General features: G+C 42.3%; 1 protein-coding gene across 4 annotated transcripts in view; it reads right to left on the bottom strand.

Annotated features, from left to right (window-relative positions):
* The window catches only part of vac14 (vac14 homolog (S. cerevisiae)), a 330067-nt gene that overhangs the window by 55072 nt on the left and 255310 nt on the right, over positions 1-19685 (bottom strand). For 3 of the 4 annotated variants that reach the window (XM_043707331.1, XM_043707329.1, XM_043707330.1), the window contains exons 15-16: positions 6357-6436; positions 5210-5360 (exon numbers count right to left, since the gene is read on the bottom strand). In XM_043707331.1, coding sequence (XP_043563266.1) covers positions 5210-5360; positions 6357-6436 — 231 coding nt within the window. Of the gene's footprint in view, positions 1-4902; positions 5005-5209; positions 5361-6356; positions 6437-19685 lie in introns of all 4 variants that reach the window. The other variant, XM_043707332.1, reaches the window with a different exon arrangement.

Below are 19685 nucleotides of genomic sequence, written 5' to 3'. Positions count from 1 at the left end.
AAGGTGCTGGATAAATGTGAGCTCTTTTCAATATGGTGTAAAGAAATTTTCCAATGGGTTACAGCAGTTTCCTTTGATTTGGGAAACAGACAATTTCCAAGTTTTCTCATTAGGCTGATGTTGCTCTTTTGAAATATCATCTCTGAATTGATATTTAAGGTTAATACACAGTGGCTAATGAATCATAAAGACTAATATATCATAAATAAATTATATTTCCAGTGCTTTCCATTCATGATCTTAATCGGTGCTTGGAGGGTGTACTATCTGGTAACTGCAAAGCCACCTTGTTCCAGGATAGACTAAAGTTCACCAAATATTTTCTTTCTGGTCCTGGAATTTCAATGTGGACCACGAACCCTTCCCCTGGCACCAGGATAGAAAACATACCAGGGACTGAAGAGAAGAGATTACGTGAGAAGGTGAGTTCCAGTGTGAAACTTTGAGGGGAGGTGTTGGTGCAGTGTTCATGTCACTGAAATGGGAAGAGCCAGAACATAATACTCTTGGGGCCATGGGTTTGATCCCATCACAGGGTCAAAATTTTAATTCAATTTTAAAAAGTCTTGAATTAAAAGAGCCACTCTAATGGGGACCATGTATTCAGTATTTTAAAACCCCATCTGGTTCAGTAATGCCTTGTAGGGAAGGAAATTTGCCACCCTTAGCTGGTCTGACAAACACAAGATAGTCACATGGTTGACTCCTAAGTGGGTGTGGAAATGGGTGACTAAGTCATTCCGTTCAAGGACAAATCGAGGACAGCAACAAAATGTAGGCCTCATCATAGATGCCTACATTGCATAAAAGAATGAACAAAGGTTCAAATTTAGGAACTTATTTTTACGAGAAGTTGTTTTCTTTCTTCATTCTTCCATAGGATGTGAACTTCATGGTCAACATGAGCATTTGTTGGCCCCGTTTAAATAAACTGAATAGCAGGTTGGACCACTGAGGAAAACAGGCAGCCTCAAGACTCAACCGCACAATGCTGTGGATTTCGAGTCACACGTAGGTTAGAGTCAGTAAGGGTCAACTGACGATAGCCCTAAAGGACATTAACGAACCAGACGGATGTTTTGCAAAATTCAGTCATAGCCCTCATTACTGAGATTTGGTTATAATTCTGATATGCTGGAGTTTCTTACATAATTGCCATACTTGCATACAATTCCATTTCGCTGTACACTACATAAAACATTCATCGAGATATTATTACTAGATCCAAAGTTTCAGCTCAAAAGGGCCCACAGATATGACTCAAACCTTCCATTGCATGTGTGCATGTGGTTAAACTTATAATTCAGCCATAGCACAGTGGAGCTCACTTGCTGAGCTTTGAGTGTTGCAAGTCTTTGTTAGATTACTGTAACACTCAATGAATCCTCTGATACATAAATCTGGTCTTTGTTCAGCTAGTCAATAACAGAGCCTGAGTGCCTTTTAATCAAACAATTTCCTTCATTTAAAAGGAATTATTATTGCAAATTTGTGCACAGGATGCAGCTTGAAATTCAGGACTGGCCCCTGTCCCTGTTCCTCTCGCTCAAACTGAATTATATAAACATACCAATTAGGAGCGGAGTTGCGCATTCAGCCCCTCAAACTGGCTTTATCATTCACTTAGATCATGACTGATCTGCTTGTGCCTCAAATTCTACATTCTTGTCCCTCCCTGATAACTCTCGATTCGCCTGCCTCACAAGAAACTGTCCACCTTGCCTTAAAAATATTTAATGACCCTGCTTCCACCATCTCCTGTGGCAGAGTGTTCCAAGTTATACAAACCGTGGAGAAAACCTTTCGGCACATCTCTGGTGTAAAAAGGCAGCCTGTAACGTTTAAATAGGGTCCACCCCACTCTTGGACTCACCCACGAGAGAAAACGTTCAGAAACGTTCAAAGACGTTCAGAAACTTCTACTTTTCAATCAAGCCACCCATCTTGAAAAATCCAGTCAAATCAAGACTAGTCTGTCCAACCTCTTCCCACAAGACAATCCACTCATTCCAGGTATCTATCAATCTAAACTTCCTCTGAACTGTCTCTCATGCATTTACATCTTACTAAGGAGACCAAAACTGCACAGCAATGACTTGTATCACTGAAGTACAGCATTGTTACTTTTATGTTCAATTCTTCTTGTAATAATTAGCCTTCCTGATTATGTGCTGTGTCTGTATACTAACATCTTATTACTCATGCATTTGGCCACTTGGATCCCTCTGCATCCCAGAATTCTTCAGCCGTGCTTTGTTTAAATAATACTCAACATTTTTATTCTTGTTCCCAAAAGTGAACAACTTCACATCTTCCTACTTTGACTGCCTGAAGTTTGCCCATTTGCTCAGCCCGCCTGCAATTATCATTATATCCTTTTCCTTTTCTAACTATCTTTGTACCATCTGCAAGTTTAGTTAGAATGTCTTTGTCTTCTCATCCAAGATTAGAACATAGATTGTTGGAAGTTGAGGTCTCAGCACAGACCCTTGCAGTTCACCACTCATCACACTGTGCCAATCAGAAAAAGACCCAACTGGGCATACTCTGTGTTTTTCTGTTTGCTGGTCAATCTTCCATGAATGCCAATTTACACTGTGAGCACCTACTTTGCATAATAATTTTTTATGAAGCAACTTGCCAAATGCCTTCTGTAAATCCATCTCTCCCTTCAAATAGCTCCAAAACATTGGTTAATAAAGACTTTTCTTTCACACAACCATGTTGATTCTTCCCAATTACCTAGAAATAAAAACCAAAGTGCTCAACAAAAAGCACTTTGATGAGTGAATCAAACATCTTACCCATGATATCTTCGAAGCTAAGTGGCCTAAAACCTTTCCTGTATTTGGTCTCTGGGGTTATATTTGTTGTTTCCCAGTCTGAAGGAAGCTTACCAGAACCAAGCAAATTTTAGAAAACTATCACCAACACTTCTAGCACATTGGCTACATTTTTTAAGGCTCTAGGATGAAGTCCATCAGATGCAGGGACACTATCTATTCCTGATGAAGGGCTTTTGCCCGAAACATCAATTTTCCTGCTCCTTGAATGCTGCCTGACCTGCTGTGCTTTTCCAGCACCACACTGATCTAAACTCTGGTTTCCAGCATCTGCAGTCCTCACTTTTGCCTAGGTCCAGAGACATGTCAGCCCACAGCTCCATCAGCTTTCTCAGTTCCACATCCCTAGTGACTATAATTTCATCACGTGCCTCTTCTTTCCTTTCTACCTCCTGATTCACAGCCATTACTGGGATTTATTTTGCATCCTCTATAGTGAAAACAGAAATAAAATATTTTATTTGCCATTTCTTTGTTATCCACTATTAACCGCGATTCTCACTTTTTAAGAGCACCAATATTCACTTTATTGATCTTTTCTTTTTAAATAACGGTAGAAACATTTCCTATCCATTTTTACATTCCTAGATTGTTTCTTCTCATACTATCATCTCATCCTCCTGATTAATCTTTTAGTCATAGAGACATTCAGCATGGAAACAGACCCTTCAGTCCAACTCGCCCATGCTGTTCAGATTCCTGAAATTAATCTAGTCCCATTTGCCACGGTTTGGTTGATATGCCCCTCAACTCTTCCTATTCATGAACCCATCCAGATGCCTTTTAAATGTTGTAATTGTACCAAGCCTCCATCACCCGCTCTGGCAGCTCATATACACATCACCCTCTCTGTGAAAAAGTTGCTCCTTAGGTCCCTGTTAAATCCTTCCCCTCTCCCCTTAAATCTGTGCCCTCTAGTTTTGGACTCCCCTACCCTGGGGAAAAGTCCTTGGCTATTCATCCTGTCTGTGCCCCTCATGATTTTACAAACCTCTATAAGGTCACCCCTCAGCCTCGGATGCTCCAAGGTAAAACAGCCCCAGCCTGTTCGGCCTCTCCCTATAGCTCAAACACTCCAACCCTGGCAATATCCTTGTAAATCTTTTCTGAAACCTTTCAAATTTAACAAATCATCTCTGCCATTCTTTAGATTCTGCCCAGTCACCTGTCCTGGCACTCATCCTTGCACAATTGTATACTTTTTCTTTAAAGCTGATGCTTTCTTTACCTTCTTCAGTTACCTACTTAAGGTGTGGGAATCGGTTTAGCTCAGAGTTGCCTGGATTGTTGGTTTACAGAGCAGTGTGATGCCAACAGCTTGGGTTCAATTTCCATCAATGGTTTGAGGTTACCACGAAGGACTCGCCTTCTCAAACTCTTCCCTTGCCTGAGGTCTGCTGACCCTCAGATTAAATCACCACCAGTCGCTTCTCTCTAATGTGAGAGCAGCCCCTATGGTCTGGGAAGACTATGGTGACACAACAACTACTGGAGGTGTGTTCTCCCCCTGATAATTTTTCTTTATCATATATAACTTGACTTTTAAAATTCATTTGCATTTGTTGGCATTCTTGACAAGATCAGCATTAACTGTCTCTTGCTAATTACCCTCAAGATGGTAGTTTTGAGCCACCTTATTGAATTGGTGCAGTCTACATGGTGGAAGTGCATCCACAGTGCTGTTAGGAAGCAAGCTCCCGGATCCTGTACCAGCAATGTTAAAGAAATCCAAATAGATCGCCAAGTCAGGAAGGGGGCGAGACTTGGAGGTAACCGTGTCCCCATGTGCTTGCTGCCTACTGTAACACATCTGGCACTACACAAAGTCAGTGAAAAAGCAACTATCAGTGAAAGGGAAGAATCAGAGAGTTGAGGGATAGGCCAAGTATTGCAGTCTGGTGAAGACTTTCACTTACAAGTGCTGTTAGTGCCTGAGGAGAGGGTGGAGAGCAAAAGGGGTGAGAGATTTTCCACCAGGAACTGGGTGTTTAATGTGCTTGCAGGGAGAGGAGTGTAAATTAGAGCAGGGAGAATTTAAAGAAAAAGCAACTCAACGTTCCTTGCACCTCGGAGCACCCAATTCAAGAATAGCATCAGGAGAGGCCTAGAACTCCTGCCTGGTATCTCAAGCTGAAGAAACTGCACATGGTCTGGGGGGAGCCTGGGGAAGGAAAAGGAGAGTGCATGGTGAAGGAGAATGAGAATGAACTGCCCCAGTCATCTCCCACATATATATTCACAGAGTGGGTCAGTTCATCCATGCCATGGTGAAGGGTGGTAGCTCAGCTGACCTGACGTAAATTGAGACTTGCAACACCGGTTGTCCCATTAGCAACGTGCCATGAATTACTGAACATGTCACTCACGTGGTTCGCATAAGTTCCGGGTTGGGTACACACTGCAGTCGCTGGGAAAGGAGCTGGAATGCTTTGCTCTGGGGCAAGAGCATAAGGAGTCCATATAGGGCTTTGATCAGGTAGGGATTGTTCTCAACATCAAGGAGTTGCAACCGCAGATCTGCGAGGAAGAATAGGAGATAAATTAACAACGTTTCACACCAAATCCCACCAAGCTAGTGGCAGAGAACCCAAAATCTTGCTCAAAGACATAGGGCTTGATGAGTGACTGAGAAGAGGAAAGAGATGTGGTGAGTTGGAGGGGCTTAGGTAGAAACACAGAATACTGGAGAAACTCAGCAGGTCTGGTAGCACCTGTGGAGAGAGAGAAACAGAATCAACATTTCAACTCTTCTCCAAAACAGAACTATTAGCGGTGGAGCAGGAATTGAGCTATCTACGGATCAGCCACTCTGTCTCTTTGCACAACAATTGTTTTGACCCCCTCATTTCTGGGAAAAAAAAATTAATTCCTAACTTAAACAGGTTGCTCCAGCGAGGGGTTGCAAGCCAGGCACGCGGACAGAGCTTGCAGAGCTCAAGTTACACAAATGAATTCAAGCTTCATTCTTGTGGAGCTACACACTGAGGCAAATGGCACAGCTTCCAACTCACACAGAGGGCCCAATTCCAAGGATAAAGGAAGGATTAAGTGGCTTTTTTTTTTAAAAGAGTGGGAGAGGAGGGGTAAATTTTACTCAGGTCAGTTCGCTCCTCTGTTGGAGGCGTGGACTCTGAATGGGGAACTAAATCACTCACAATGCAGACTTGCTGATTGGGAGCAGGATCCTTGGCACACTCTCCACATGGTAAACCAGGCTTCATGACTGTTTATTAACTTGGGACAGACGTGGTAACCCTTCAGATGCCCATCTGCTGGATTCCATGTGCAAATAAGCGATTGCCAGAAACAGCCAGCAACGTTTCATTTTTAATTTTTCACACGCTTCATAGGAATCAGAGCTTTTGAGCCATCTCCTAATTTGGATATGTTCCCAGCTTCATGCAGCTGCCAGTCAGCACTTGTTTCTTCTGCCCCATTTCCTGACACACTAGCTCACATCTGGAACTCCAGTACAGTGTGTGGAAACATGAAGTGCTGTAATCGTTTACTTACATGTGAAGATTGGACACTCGATCAGCTGCACCAGCTTGTCCACTTCAGTCAGGAAATCAATGGTCACCTCAAGATCCCCACTGGTGTAACAGTCAAGGTAAAGGGCGTGACAGAAATGAAACTCAACAGCATGGGAATTGAAACAGAAATGATTTATGACTGCAGAGATCCAATAGGAAATACAATAAGTAAAAGAATGTGCATTTACATAAAAAGCAGGTGATCACATACTCATGCTGTCTCACAGTATTTTATTGTTAATAAATTACTGCTGTGCAGGAAAACATGGTGGCCATTATATTCTTGTTTCGAAAAGCATCAAGTTAAAAAATGATCAAGAAACTCTGTTGGTGTTGTTTGGTGGATAGATATTCAAGCAGGCAACAGACTGAACTCCCTTACTCTTTTTTTGGATGGGACAATACAAAATGCCTTTTGTATTAATATGAACAGACAGGCAGAGCCTTGCTTTAAAGGCCTCTTTAAGATGCCACCTTTGATATGCAATAGGACAGTGTATAACCAGCCTTGAAGCTGTGCTCAAGTCTACAGTGGGCTTGAATCAAAGGTTTCTTCACGAAAGGATATGAACCACTGGAATTGAACTAATGGATACGACGATGCAGTGGATGGAAACCCAGACCCTCGATTTGTATTCCAAACCGAGTATTGTGATTGACATTTGGTTTGACCAATTCGCCTGTTAGGATCATACAATGGACTTGATTCTGCATGGCTTTGCACGACATTACGAACAATCACAGTAAAGAAGCTCACACCCGACCACTCTCAAAAGACAAGGTCCCATATCCTGAGCGCTAATAGCAAAGATCAGCGTTGAAATGTTAAACATTGTCAACTTAACCAAAGTAATGCAATGGTATTTCTGAGCATTCATGCTTATTGACCAGGTCTTCTCGAAGCCCACCTAGTTGGATAAAGTATTCTATTTGATGCGTTAGTTAACACATTGACAAGTTGCAAGCAGTTCCACACCCCCAGTTTGCTGGTATTTGTTGATTAAACTTCACTGACTACCAATGTTATCAGTCTGAGGTGACAAATGAATACAAAGTTGGACTTCCCTCTTTTTATCCATAAGAAATTAGCCCTGTTGGGGAACATGCATGTGAGGATATCACAACATTAAGTGATACTCTTGTTAGGGTTGAAACAAACAACAACATTCAATAACAGAAAAGATGCACTTGGCTCAGGAATATAACAGTGTTTGACATTTCCGTGAGGATGAGCCAAAACCTTCAGGAAGAGCTGCTGGAAAGGCAATACTGCAATTAAACATCTTGATATTTAAAAAATCATTGCGGTCATGCCATTATCAAGAAGGCAGAAGAGAATATTAAAAATTATGTGTCATCTCCTGTGGCCCATGTGATTTCTTTGATTCATTTTTGGGACGTAAACATTGATTGCAATTACCTTGATGCAGCGCTGCAGTCCATGTGATGTAAGTGTATGCACAGAGCGGTCAGATCTCAGCATTGTGACTGAGCAACAATGAAGGAACAGCAGTATGTATCTAAGCGAAGGACTTAGCAGTGGTGCGCCCATGTGCTGGTGACCCTTGGCGTTCTAAGATGGCAGCTATCATTAGCTTGGCAGGGGATGCAGGGGCCACTGTGAAAAGCTGTTGCAGAACATCTCAGCCAGATTATCTGTGTGGCCTACCATTCGCTAAAGGGGCACACTGAATTGCACAGGGGATTAAATTCAATGATCTTCTCCCCAAAGAGCCACATGAAGCACAGAGGGAAGAATCCTTTAGAAATAAAGGAATTAAATTCATTGTAGAATATATCTGAAATTCAACGTGAATGGGGCAGTTGACTGCTACCCATGCAGTTTTATTGATTTGGAACAATATGCACTAACATACTTATCTTATTCCTGCTGCTGAACTAGAGTACATAACACATAGCTGAAAACTCTCACCCACAACTTGCCCCATGTTGAGAGCTCTGTTTACTGCCTATGTACAAAGAAGAAACAGAAGGGGGAATGGTCAGCATCCAGTGTGATCAACAAAAGAGTAAATGTCAATCAGCTGACAAAACACCAGCGGACATGCGATTGACAAATTTCTTGTTGACCAGTAGATTAAACACTGCTGCTCTCCATCTGTCTATCCCTCTTGAGTAACACAAATGGGCCATCAGGTGCTCAAAGCTTCACTCTACCAGGAGGTGGTTAATTGCACAGTAGAGTTCAAAGCGAACGCCCCTTTCAGATAGAGAACAAATTCCCACTTGAACAGGCCAGGAAAAGAGCTGCTTATTAGGTATCCAACAATGCAGTGATATGGTGCCAGCTCATGCGTGAATTTTATGCCAATCTAATCCATATATTTCACATATAATCATTGAAATGTTAAATTCAGAGGACAGTCAATGCCTGCAATCTGATCCACACGTGATTAGTGTCAGTATGCTCAGTTAGCTGGATGGCTGGTTTGAGATGTAGTGTTGTCAACAGCTTGGATTTAATTCCTATAACAGCTGGGATAACCATGAAGGCCCTGCCTACTCAACCCTGCCCTTTGCCTGAGGCATGGTGACCCTCAGGTTAACCTCACCACGAGCCATGTCTCTGTAATGAGCGCGCAGCCCGGCAGTCCTCTGTGACTACGATGACGTTCACTTTTCACAAAGAAAACCTATTTCAGGGCAGGCAAAATTTGATGAATCCAAAACTTCCAAAAGTGAAATAATCCTGAATAAACAGGAAATATCTGTGATAATCTTTGACTGCCCCCCCACCCTAAACCCTCTCTCCACAAACCTTTCTGCATAATTACAATAATCAATCAGCCACAGTTCACTACATGCCCTTTATTATTGCTACATTCTATTCTCTACACTAACTAAAGCTCTAAAGCTATGGAAAACTGTCAAAGTTGGTCATGTACAAAATTAATCTTGCCCCTGCTCTCAAATGAAATGTTAAAGATGGAATTGCAGAGAGGTATTGGAACCAGATGTGAGCCATCATGTCGGAGAACAGAGTCCATGTCACCTGAAAGTTACTTCATTCCATAATCTAAACATTACAGCAAGCACAGTTCACTTTAGAAACATTTTTGGGCAAACATTTCACTTTAAAGCCCAACTTTAACAATTGCTGCAATTGCCTAGCTTCCTACTTACCACTAAGGGCCTGCACAAACACAACAAAACTTGGATTAATATAATGCCATCCCCAATCTCAGCTGCTTTGCAATAAGGTTATATTGCTCTTTTAAATGCAATATAGTGTTTGAAAACACTTCACTGGACCACTATCATACAAAATATTTGCAGAATCACATAAGGACATACAGCTTTAGTTGCCAACTGTTGGTTAGGGAGATCATTTTTGAGGAACATCTTAGAGGAGGAAGGTGCTCTCAAGGATTTTAAACTAGTTTCCAGAACAAATAATAGGACAGAGTAAGAAGAGGGTCAAGAATCTAACTTCAGGCACATAGATGAGGGGACAACTATGGGAAGGGAGGCAGTCAATGCAGGACTGAGGGAGTTGTACTTAAATACACATAATACATGAAATAAAGTAAATCAGCTTGTAGCACAGATTGAGATGAGCAGGTATGATGTTGTGAGTATCAGAGACTTGGTGCAAGGGGATCAGGGCTGGGGACTAAATATCCAAGGATACGGGTTCTATCGAAAGGATAGGCAGATGGGTTGCCTTGTTCATCAGAAATAAAATTTAAATCAGAAGAAAGAAGCAATAGAGGGTCAGAAGGTGCATAATCTGTGCGGGTAGAGTTGATGAACCACAAGGGAAAGCAGACCCTAATCAGGGTTACGTATAGGCCCCTGAACATAGAGTGCGGGGAAGGAAATCAATCAGGAAATAGAAAAGGCTGGTAAGGAAGCACTATTGTAATAATCATGGGGGACTTCAATATGCAGGTGGACTGGGAAAATCAAGTTGGTTGCAGATCCTAAGAAAAAGAATTCATGGGAATATCTATTAGATTTTTTTTTTGGAGCAGCTTGCGGTACAGCCCACCAGGGAATAGGTAATTCCAGACTTGGTGATGTGTAATGAGGCTTGATTAGGGAGCTGACGGTAAAGGAACTCCTAAGGGGCAGTGACCATTATGTGATAGAATTCATCCAGTAGTTTGAGAGGGAGAAGCTGGAATCAGATCTAGCGGTATTACAATTGTGCAAAGGGAATTAGCACTGCTGCCTCACAGCACCATGAACCCGGGTTCGATCCCAGCCTCGGGCAACTGCCTGTGTGGAGTTTGCACATTCTCCCAGTCTCTGCTTGGATTTCCTCCGGGTGCTCCGCTTTCCTCCCACAATCCAAAGATGTGCAGGTTAGGTGAATTAGCCATGCCAGAATTGCCCATTGTGTTAGGTGTATTAGATAGGGTAAATTTAGGGAAATGAGTCTGGGTGGGTTATTTTTGGACAGTCGGTGTGGACTTGTTGGGCCAAAGGGCCTGTTTCCACTCTTTAGGGAATCTAATCTAATCTAACTACAGAGGCATGAGGGAGGAGCTGGCCAGAGTTGATTGGTAGGGAAACCTAGCAGGGATCATGGTGCTGCAGCAATGGTCGGAGCTTCTGGGACTAATCTGGGAGGTACAGCAGAAACTCATCCGAAGGAAAAAGAAATATATTAAGGGGAGGACAAGGCAATCAATGCTCACAAGGAAGTCAGAGACAGCATAAAACAAAAAACAGTGTGGTGAAGGTTAGTCGGAAGCCAGAGAATTGGAAAGCCTTTATAAACCAGTAGAGGACAATAGCAATAAGGTGGGAGATGATGGCATATTTGAGAAAGCTAGCGAGCAATAGAAAAGAAGATTGCAAGATAAATATAGGAAAGGTAAGAGAGGCAGGAGTGAACATTGAAGTATTGGAAAAATTAGGCTGGAAAAGAGATAATGGGCAACAAAGAATGAATATATACTTTGCATCAATCTTCATGGTGGAAGACATCAGCAGCATACCAGAACTTCAAAGAACATGACAAGAAAAGTCGTGGACAGGATAAAAACAAATGAAAACCTATATAATGTGATGAAGATTATTAGGAAGCTCGAAGATCGGGAAACCCTTAAAAATCAGCAGAGGACATGTAAAAAATCAGTAGCAGAGGGAGAAGATAAAATATGAGTAAGCTATCCAGTAATATAAAGAGAAGATTGCAAGAGTTTTTTTGATATCAAAATGGTAAGAGAGAGGCAAGTCTGGAGATAGGACCACTGAAAAATGAGGCTGGAGAAGTAGACAAGAAATGGCAGTGGAACTGAATACGTACTTTACACCAATCTTCTTCAGTGGAAGCAGCATACCAGAAATTCGAGAGAGCCAGGCGGCAGAGCTGAGTGTAATGGACATCCCTAAGGAGATTACTGGGGAAGCTGAAGAGGCTAAATGTGGTTAAATCACCTGGACTAGATGGATTACACTTCAGAATTCTGAAGGAGATAGCTGAGGAGACTGTAGAAGCACTGGTGGTAATCTTTAAGGAATCAATGGAGTCAGTGGGCCCAGAGGGCCGGAAAATGGCTAATATAACACCCCTGAGTAAGAAGGGAAGGAAACAGAAGACAGAAAACCATAGGCTGGTTAGCCTGACTCCATTCTTTGCTAAGTGTTTAGAGTCCATTATTAAGGATGAGATAGTGGAGTACTTAGAGGTGGTTGGAAACTGCAGCACAAAGGACCTTAGAAGTTCTAAGGATTCTTAAGGTTAACAACTGGTTCATTTGGTAGTTCGGAAGATAAATACAATGTGAGCATTCATTTTGATAGAACAAGAATACTGGAGCAGAAATGTACTGCTGAGGCCGTATAAGGCTGTCATCAGATCATACTTGGAATATTGTGAGGAGTTCTGATTGTAAGTTACAGAGTACTGAGAGGCCTGGATAGAGTAGATGTGGAGAAGATATTTCCACTAGCAGGAAAAACCAGAACCCAAGGGGACAGCCTCACAGTGAAGGGATGATCCTTCAGAACTGAGATGGGGAGGAATTTCTTCAGTCAGAAGGTGGTGATTCTGTGAACTCATTGCCGCAGAAAGCTGAGGAGGCCAAGTTATTGAGTGTATTTAAGACAGAGACAGATAGGTTCTTGACTAGTATTGTGGACAGAAACCAGGGGAATGGGGTTGAGAAATTTATCAGACATGATCAAACGGTGAAGCAGACTCAATGGGCCAATTGGCTTATTTCAGCTCCAAGATCTTATAGGTTAGTGTGAAGTAGAGGGGTCTTGGAAGAGAATTCTAAAGCTTGTAGCCGAGGAAACTGAAGAGACAGTCCCCAATGGATGCCATGATTAAATCAGGATTGCCCCAGAGGCCAGGGATCTCACAGTGTTGTAGGGTAGGCCTGAAAAGGTTATATTGATAAGAAGGGGAAAGGCGATGGCGAATCTGCAAAGAAGGATGACAGTTTTAAAATTCAGCTGTTGTATGACCAAGGATCAATGTAGGTCTGCGAGCACAAGAGTGATTGGTCAACGGGACTTGATGTGAGTTAAGACAAGTGTAGCAGCAAAATGCATGAGATCCAGCTTATGGAGGATAAAGTATGGACAATCAGCCAACAGTGCATTAAAATAATTAAGTCTAGAGATAACAAAGGCATGATAATAGGAGTTTAACAGCAGAAGGACTGAGGTACAGATATAGTTGAGCCATTTTATGCAGTTGATCTTAGTTACCATACACAAAAAAGGCTGGAAGCTCTTCTCAGGATCTAATATGTCATCACATTTATGAATTGACTGGAGTACTCTCAAAGGAGAGAAAAGGAGTTGACAGCTAGGGAATGGGGTCAGAAAGCAATGGCTCTTCCCAATATTTCCACAATTGGAAGAAATATCTGTTCATCCAGTACTGGACACTGGGTAAGCAACCTGATCATTTAGCAACATGGAGTCATAGAGATGTACAGCACGGACAGAGATCCTTTGGTCCAACTGGTCTATGCCGACCAAATATCCAAATTTAATCTAGTCCCATTTACCAGCACTAGGCCCATATCTCTCCTGATGAATGGCTTTTGCCCAAAATGTCGATTTTCCTGCTTCTCGGATGCTGCCTGACCTGCTGTGCTTTTCCAGCACCACTCTAATCTAGAATCTGGTTTCCAGCATCTGCAGTCCTTATTTTTACCTAGTTGATTTCTACCTTCAAGTATCTGTATTCAAATGGCTAGTTCTCCTTGTATTCCATGAGATCTAACATTGGACCTTGTCCAATGCCTTACTGAAGTCCACAGAGATCATGTCCACTGCTCTGCCCTTTTACTTCTTCTAAAAAATTAATCAAGTTAATCAGACATGATTTCCCACCCACAAAGCCATGGTTACTATCCCTAATCAGTCTGTACCTTTCCAAATACATGTAAATCCTGTCTCTCAAGATTCCCTCCAACAACGTGCCCATCACTGATGTCAGGCACACTGGTCTATAATTCCCTGGCTTTTCCTTACCACCTTTCTTGAATAGTAGCACCACGTTAGCCAACCTCCAGTCTTCCAGCACCTCACCTGTGATGACCGATGATACAAATATCTCAGCAAGGGGCCCAGCAATCACTTCCCTTGCTTCCCACAGAGTTCTAGCCTACACCTGATCACGTAGATTAGATTACTTACAGTGTGGAAACAGGCCCTTCGGCCCAACAAATTCACACCGACCCGCAACCCACCCATACCCCTACATTTACCCAACACTACGGGCAATTTAGCATGGCCAATTCACCTGACTTGCACATCTTTGGACTGTGGGAGGAAACCGGAGCCCCCGGAGGAAACCCACGCAGACACGGGGAGAACGTGCAAACTCCACACAGTCAGTCGCCTGAGTCGGGAATTGAACCCGGGTTCTCTGGCGCTGCGAGGCAGCAGTGCTAACCACTGTGCCACCGTGCCGCCCCCACGTCCTAGGGATTTATCCACCTTTAAAGTGTTTTAAGACATCCTCCTCTTCTGTAACATGGACATTTTCTAAGATGTCACCATCTATTTCCCCATGTTCTATAGCTTCCATGTCCTTCTCCACAGTAAACACTGATGCAAAATACTCGTTTAGTATCTCCCCAGTCTCCTGTGGTTCCACACATAGGCTGCCTTGCTGATCTTTGAGGGGTCCTATTCTGTCTTTAGTTAACCTTTTGTCCTTAATGTATTTATAAAATCCTTTTGAATTCTCCTTAACCCTATTTGCCAAAGCTATCTCATGTCCCCTTTTTGCCCTCCTGATTTCTCTCAAGTATACCCCTACTGCCTTTACACTCTAAGGATACACTCAATTTCTGCTGACATATGCTTCCTTCTTTTTCTTAAGGAAACTCTCAATTTCTTTACTTATCCAGCATTCGCTACACCTACCAGCCTTCCCTTTCACCCTAACAGGAATATACTTTCTCTGGACTCTCGTTATCTCATTTCTGAAGATTTCCCATTTTCCAGCCGTCCCTTTACCTGCGAACATCTGCCCCCAATCAACTTTTGAAAATTCTTGTCTAATACTGTCAAAATTAGCCTTCCTCTACTTTCAAACTTCAACTTTTATATCTGGTCTATCCTTTTCCATCACTATTTTAAAACTAATAGAATTATGGACGCTGACCCCAAAGTGCTCCCCCACTGACATCTCAGTCACTTGCCCTGCCTTATTTCCCAAGAGTAGGTCAAGTTTTGCACCCTCTTTAGTAGGTACATCCATATACTGAATCAGAAAATTTTCTTGTACACACTTAACAAATTCCTCTCCATCTAAACCCTTAACACTATGACAGTCCTAGTCTATATCTGGAAAGTTAAAATTCCTGACCATAATCACCTTATTATTCTTACATATTACGGAGATCTCCTGACAAATTTATTTCTCAACTTCCCTCTGACTATTAGGGGGTCTGCAGTACAATCCCAATAAGGTGATCATCCCTTTCTTATTTTGCAGTTCCACCCAAACAACTTCCCTGGACATATTTCCAGGAATATCCTCTCTAAGTACCGCCGTAATGTTACCCCTTATCAAAAAGGCATTGGAGGATTCGAGAGGTGGAACCAAATGTAGATGTGAAAACTAATGCTGTGGCCATCTGATAATGCAGTGGGGTGGCTCAGTGGTTAGCATGCTGCCACGCAGTGCCAGGGACCCGGGTTCAATTCCAGCCTTGGTTGACTGGATGTGTGGAGTTTGCATATTCTCCCCACGTCTGTGTGAGCTTCTACCAGATGCTTTGGTTTCCTCTAACAGTCCAACAATGCAGCCTAGATGGATTTGCCATAGTAAATGTGGGTTTACAGGGATAAGGTGGAGGGGTCATGTCTGGGTGGGATGTTCTTCGGATGGTCATGCAGAGTCCATGGGCTCAACAGCCTCTTGCACCCTCTTAAGGGCAGGTTCTTGAGAGGATACCAGAGCCAATGCCACAGGTGCAGGAAAAAAACATTTCTAGTGATTTACTGGATTTGATTATGAAACCAGGCTGAAGCAGTGCCACTCAGCTTAATAAAAGTGGAGAGGTGCTGAAGGAAGGTGATGTGGCTGACACTGTCAACATTTTCAGAACGGTTGAGAGGGCAAGTTTACCTTTGTCACATCCATATAGGATGTTATATGTGCCTCTGATTAGAACAACACTGGCTATTACGTGGTTCAGGAGGGAGGCTGGATGATTAGCAGTTTAGTGAGAATGGGGCCAAGGGAGGAGGAAAGTGACTCCCATGGACAAGATGAGCTCAAAGGAGGTACAAGGGAGATAGGAGAGAGACTAGACAAGTTCACAGCAGTGACAGAGGGAAAGCATTGAAGGGAGTTTGGTCAGGTGAGCTAATGGAACTGAGGGGCACTGCAGAGAACTAATTGGATTATATCCACATTAGGACATCAGAATGTTGAGGAGGAACTGGGTGCTATTTTTCAAAAAAAAAATTCAAAATAGTGCTTTGTTCATAAAAAATAATCTACAAAGGTTCTAAATCTGTTGTGTATAGTCTTTACAGAGAAAAATAACAAACAAAATACTGGAATTTTGACTTTTTTTTGCAACTGCAGAGAAACAGTTTCTACTCATGAAGTGAACTATTTACATGCATTTAAAGACATTGAGGGGGTCTGACAACTGATCAGACCCTCGCTATACTTTAGCAGAAAGACTTTGACAGTGGGCTTTCCCCATTGTGCTACAATTGGTTAACCTGTGCAACACAGCTGATATAAGAACTCTCTTGGCAAATGCCCTTCCTGTAAAATGTTTTGGGAGTCTTAACTGAACTCCAGCTTTGGTGTAGGTTGGTGAGCACTCTCATGCAGAGACACCACACAAATGGTTTGAATTAAAAGAGGATAAACAATGGCGATGATCTGAGGTGAAGAGACAGAACTCTGAAAAAGTGCAGGATATTTTCTTCTGCATTTAGCCATGTTTCTCATTAGGGATCATCTCATCCTGATTGTAAGGTTGTGGGTTCAAACCTCCCCCCCCAGTTCAAAGATTTGAGCAAATCATTAAGGCTGGATTTTCACCTTGACACCATACTTTCAGAGGTGCCCTTTTCCACAGAAGATGTTAAATCAATGTGCAGTCTGCCCTGTCTAAAAACTATTCCAAGAACATCAGGTTAGGATTCCCAAGTGTCCTAGCTAGCATTTGTCTAGCAAAAAAACACTGGCAAAATAGATGAATTGGTCATTTATCATACTGCTATTTGTAGAATCTGGTTGTACGTGAACTAGCTGCTGGATTACAGCAGGAGTACACTTTAAAAAAATAACTGAATTAGTTGTGAAGAGCTTTGAGATATCCTCAGGCTATGGAAGATGCCACATAAATGTAAGTTCTTCCTTTTTAAAAGTGACAGATATTCTATTCTGTAGCAATGACATTGTTCATCTCAAAGACTACAAAGGGAGTTGCTGGAACTGAGCTTTCAGTTCCAATTAGCTTTCTGTCCAGTGCAGAAATATGGGCAGTATAGGAATGCATGAAAAAATGATTGAAACATAAAGGTCTTTAAATCATTTTGGGCAAAGTCATAATTTTTTGAGCAAAATTACACACTTCGACCTCTGGGAAAGGTAAATGTTAAGCAATGCAGCTTACAAAATCGATGTGAACCCTGGCTCTCAGAAAAGGTACTCAAAGCTCACATCTGATGAAAATAACGACTCGGGCATCTACTTTCTTTCATTATTTTTAACAGACATCTCATATGGTGCAGCAGAATTCCAGTTCTCCACATCAAATGGGAAGATGGCCATCCTGAAATGCTGGAAAGCAAACAGATGGAACTTCTTCCCAGAAAATGTTGGAATTTTGGATGCGGACTTAACCGAATGAACCACCATGAATTGGCATATTAACTCTCTCATTGTCGGAGTGCTAAGAGACCTAAACCTCGAGGGAATAAAAATAGAAGATACTGGAAACACTCAGCAAGTTTATGAGAGGGCTAGTGTTTCCCGCCAAAGACCTCTCTGTTCTGATGAAATGTCATCAACTTGAAATTTAAACCCCCTGGATACTGCCAACCAGAGCACTTGGAGCGTTTTCTGATTTTATTTTTGATTTCCAGCATTCACAGGACTTTTCCTTTGAATTAACCTCGAGGCAAGTAGCCAATTAAAATGTTAAAACGCAATCTTCACTGGGTGATTTGAACAATGCTGACTGCACTTCAGTAGTTTGCTCGATTGTTGTTGAGGCATGACACTCCATAATTGCCTAGCAAGAGACTGTTACCAGAGCTGAGGGATCTGAGGAGAAAGAGGAGTGTTCTTGTGCAATACAAGTGACACTGCTCTCTTTGAGTCCGTGAAGCCCCTACGCACCCTTGTCCTATCAAATAGCCAAAACTATTGAACTGTTCAGTTTCTTTTGTGTTGGTTGAGAGCTTATTCAACATGCCGTCTGTGATGAGTCACAATTGCCTCCAGTTACAGCTTGGAAAGTCAGAAGCCTTCGGTTCCTGTTCATAAAAACATTGCCTTGGCACTGATCCCTTTCTCTCTAACCAGTGCTTCAGGCAGAACTAGACTGTTCACAGCCTTAGCATCCTATTTAAAGCTTGACTGAGCTTCTGACTTTATATTATCAGCCCCACAAACAATACCTACTTCCAGTTCTTATCCCTACTACTGTCCCATGTATCCTTTCATGGCTTTTGGACGACTATTCCAACCCCACAAGCTGCACCTCATTTAAAACTCTGTTGTTTCTATTCAATGCTTACACCAAATCCCACATGCTCATCACTCCTATGCTTGCTGACCTGAATCGGCTCCTGGCCTGTTGTGCAAGCCCTACTTCATTAATCTCCATTCGTGGCTGTGTCTACAGCTGCTTAAATACTGCACTCTCTTCATTCCTGTAATGTCTTGTCTCTTTGTTCTCCTTTAGCACGCATCTTAAAACCTTCATCTCCTTTAGCAAGGGATTCATTTGAGTTCCAGTGATGCACCTCAATTTTTTTTTACATTAATGGAACTGTATAAAACATATATATATATATATATATATATATATAGATACACATGCATGTATGTATAAATGTATATTTAGATACTTGCACACCATTGCAATTGGCTAAAGAACACAGGTAAGAGTCTCCAGCCTTTCGAACATAATTTCTCCAGCAGTGAAGAAACCTGCTCCTGTAACTTTACCCACACAGGAGAAATGGGGAAACGAGGTCCTGCAGAGCTTGGCTGCACAACTGAGTGGACCATTGCGATTGAATTCACATAACGCAAGGCTCAGCTTCAGGACTGAGCTTCTTATAAAAAGAAAACTTGCACTTACATAGCACCATTCATGACCCCGCAGCATTCCAAAGTGCTCACAATGACAAAATGATTTGAAAGGGTCAGTAATGCAAAGCAAAAGGGCAGACCTACAACTTGGAACCAGGCCATTCAGAAGGAATATCACAACGTATGTTGCACCACTCCAAGCGCTGCGGACATCAGCAACTCCAAGTCTGAAATCTTTTGGACAGTGAGACAACTGAAGCTTTCAAGACTGAGGCAACTCATTTTGCTGGATAATGATAAACAAAGAATATGAAAGAGCCTTGATTTCATGTGACTTGAGGAAGCCCCAAAGTGCTTCCCAATGAATTAAATACTGAAAAATGTGTTGCTGGAAAAGCGCAACAGGTCAGGCAGCATCCAAGGAGCAGGAGAATCAACGTTTTGGGCATAAGCCCTGCTTCAGGAATGAGGAGGGTGTGCCAAGCAGGCTAAGATAAAAGGTAGGGAGGAAGGACTTTGGGAGGGGCGTTGGGAATGGGATAGGTGGAAGGAGGTTAAGGTGAGGGTGATAGG

Source organism: Chiloscyllium plagiosum, chromosome 17, assembly GCF_004010195.1.
Source record: "Chiloscyllium plagiosum isolate BGI_BamShark_2017 chromosome 17, ASM401019v2, whole genome shotgun sequence".
In the NCBI taxonomy this organism is placed as follows: domain Eukaryota; kingdom Metazoa; phylum Chordata; class Chondrichthyes; order Orectolobiformes; family Hemiscylliidae; genus Chiloscyllium; species Chiloscyllium plagiosum.
The sequence above is the reverse complement of the archived record's forward strand: the minus strand, read 5'-3'. Positions and strand labels throughout refer to the sequence as shown.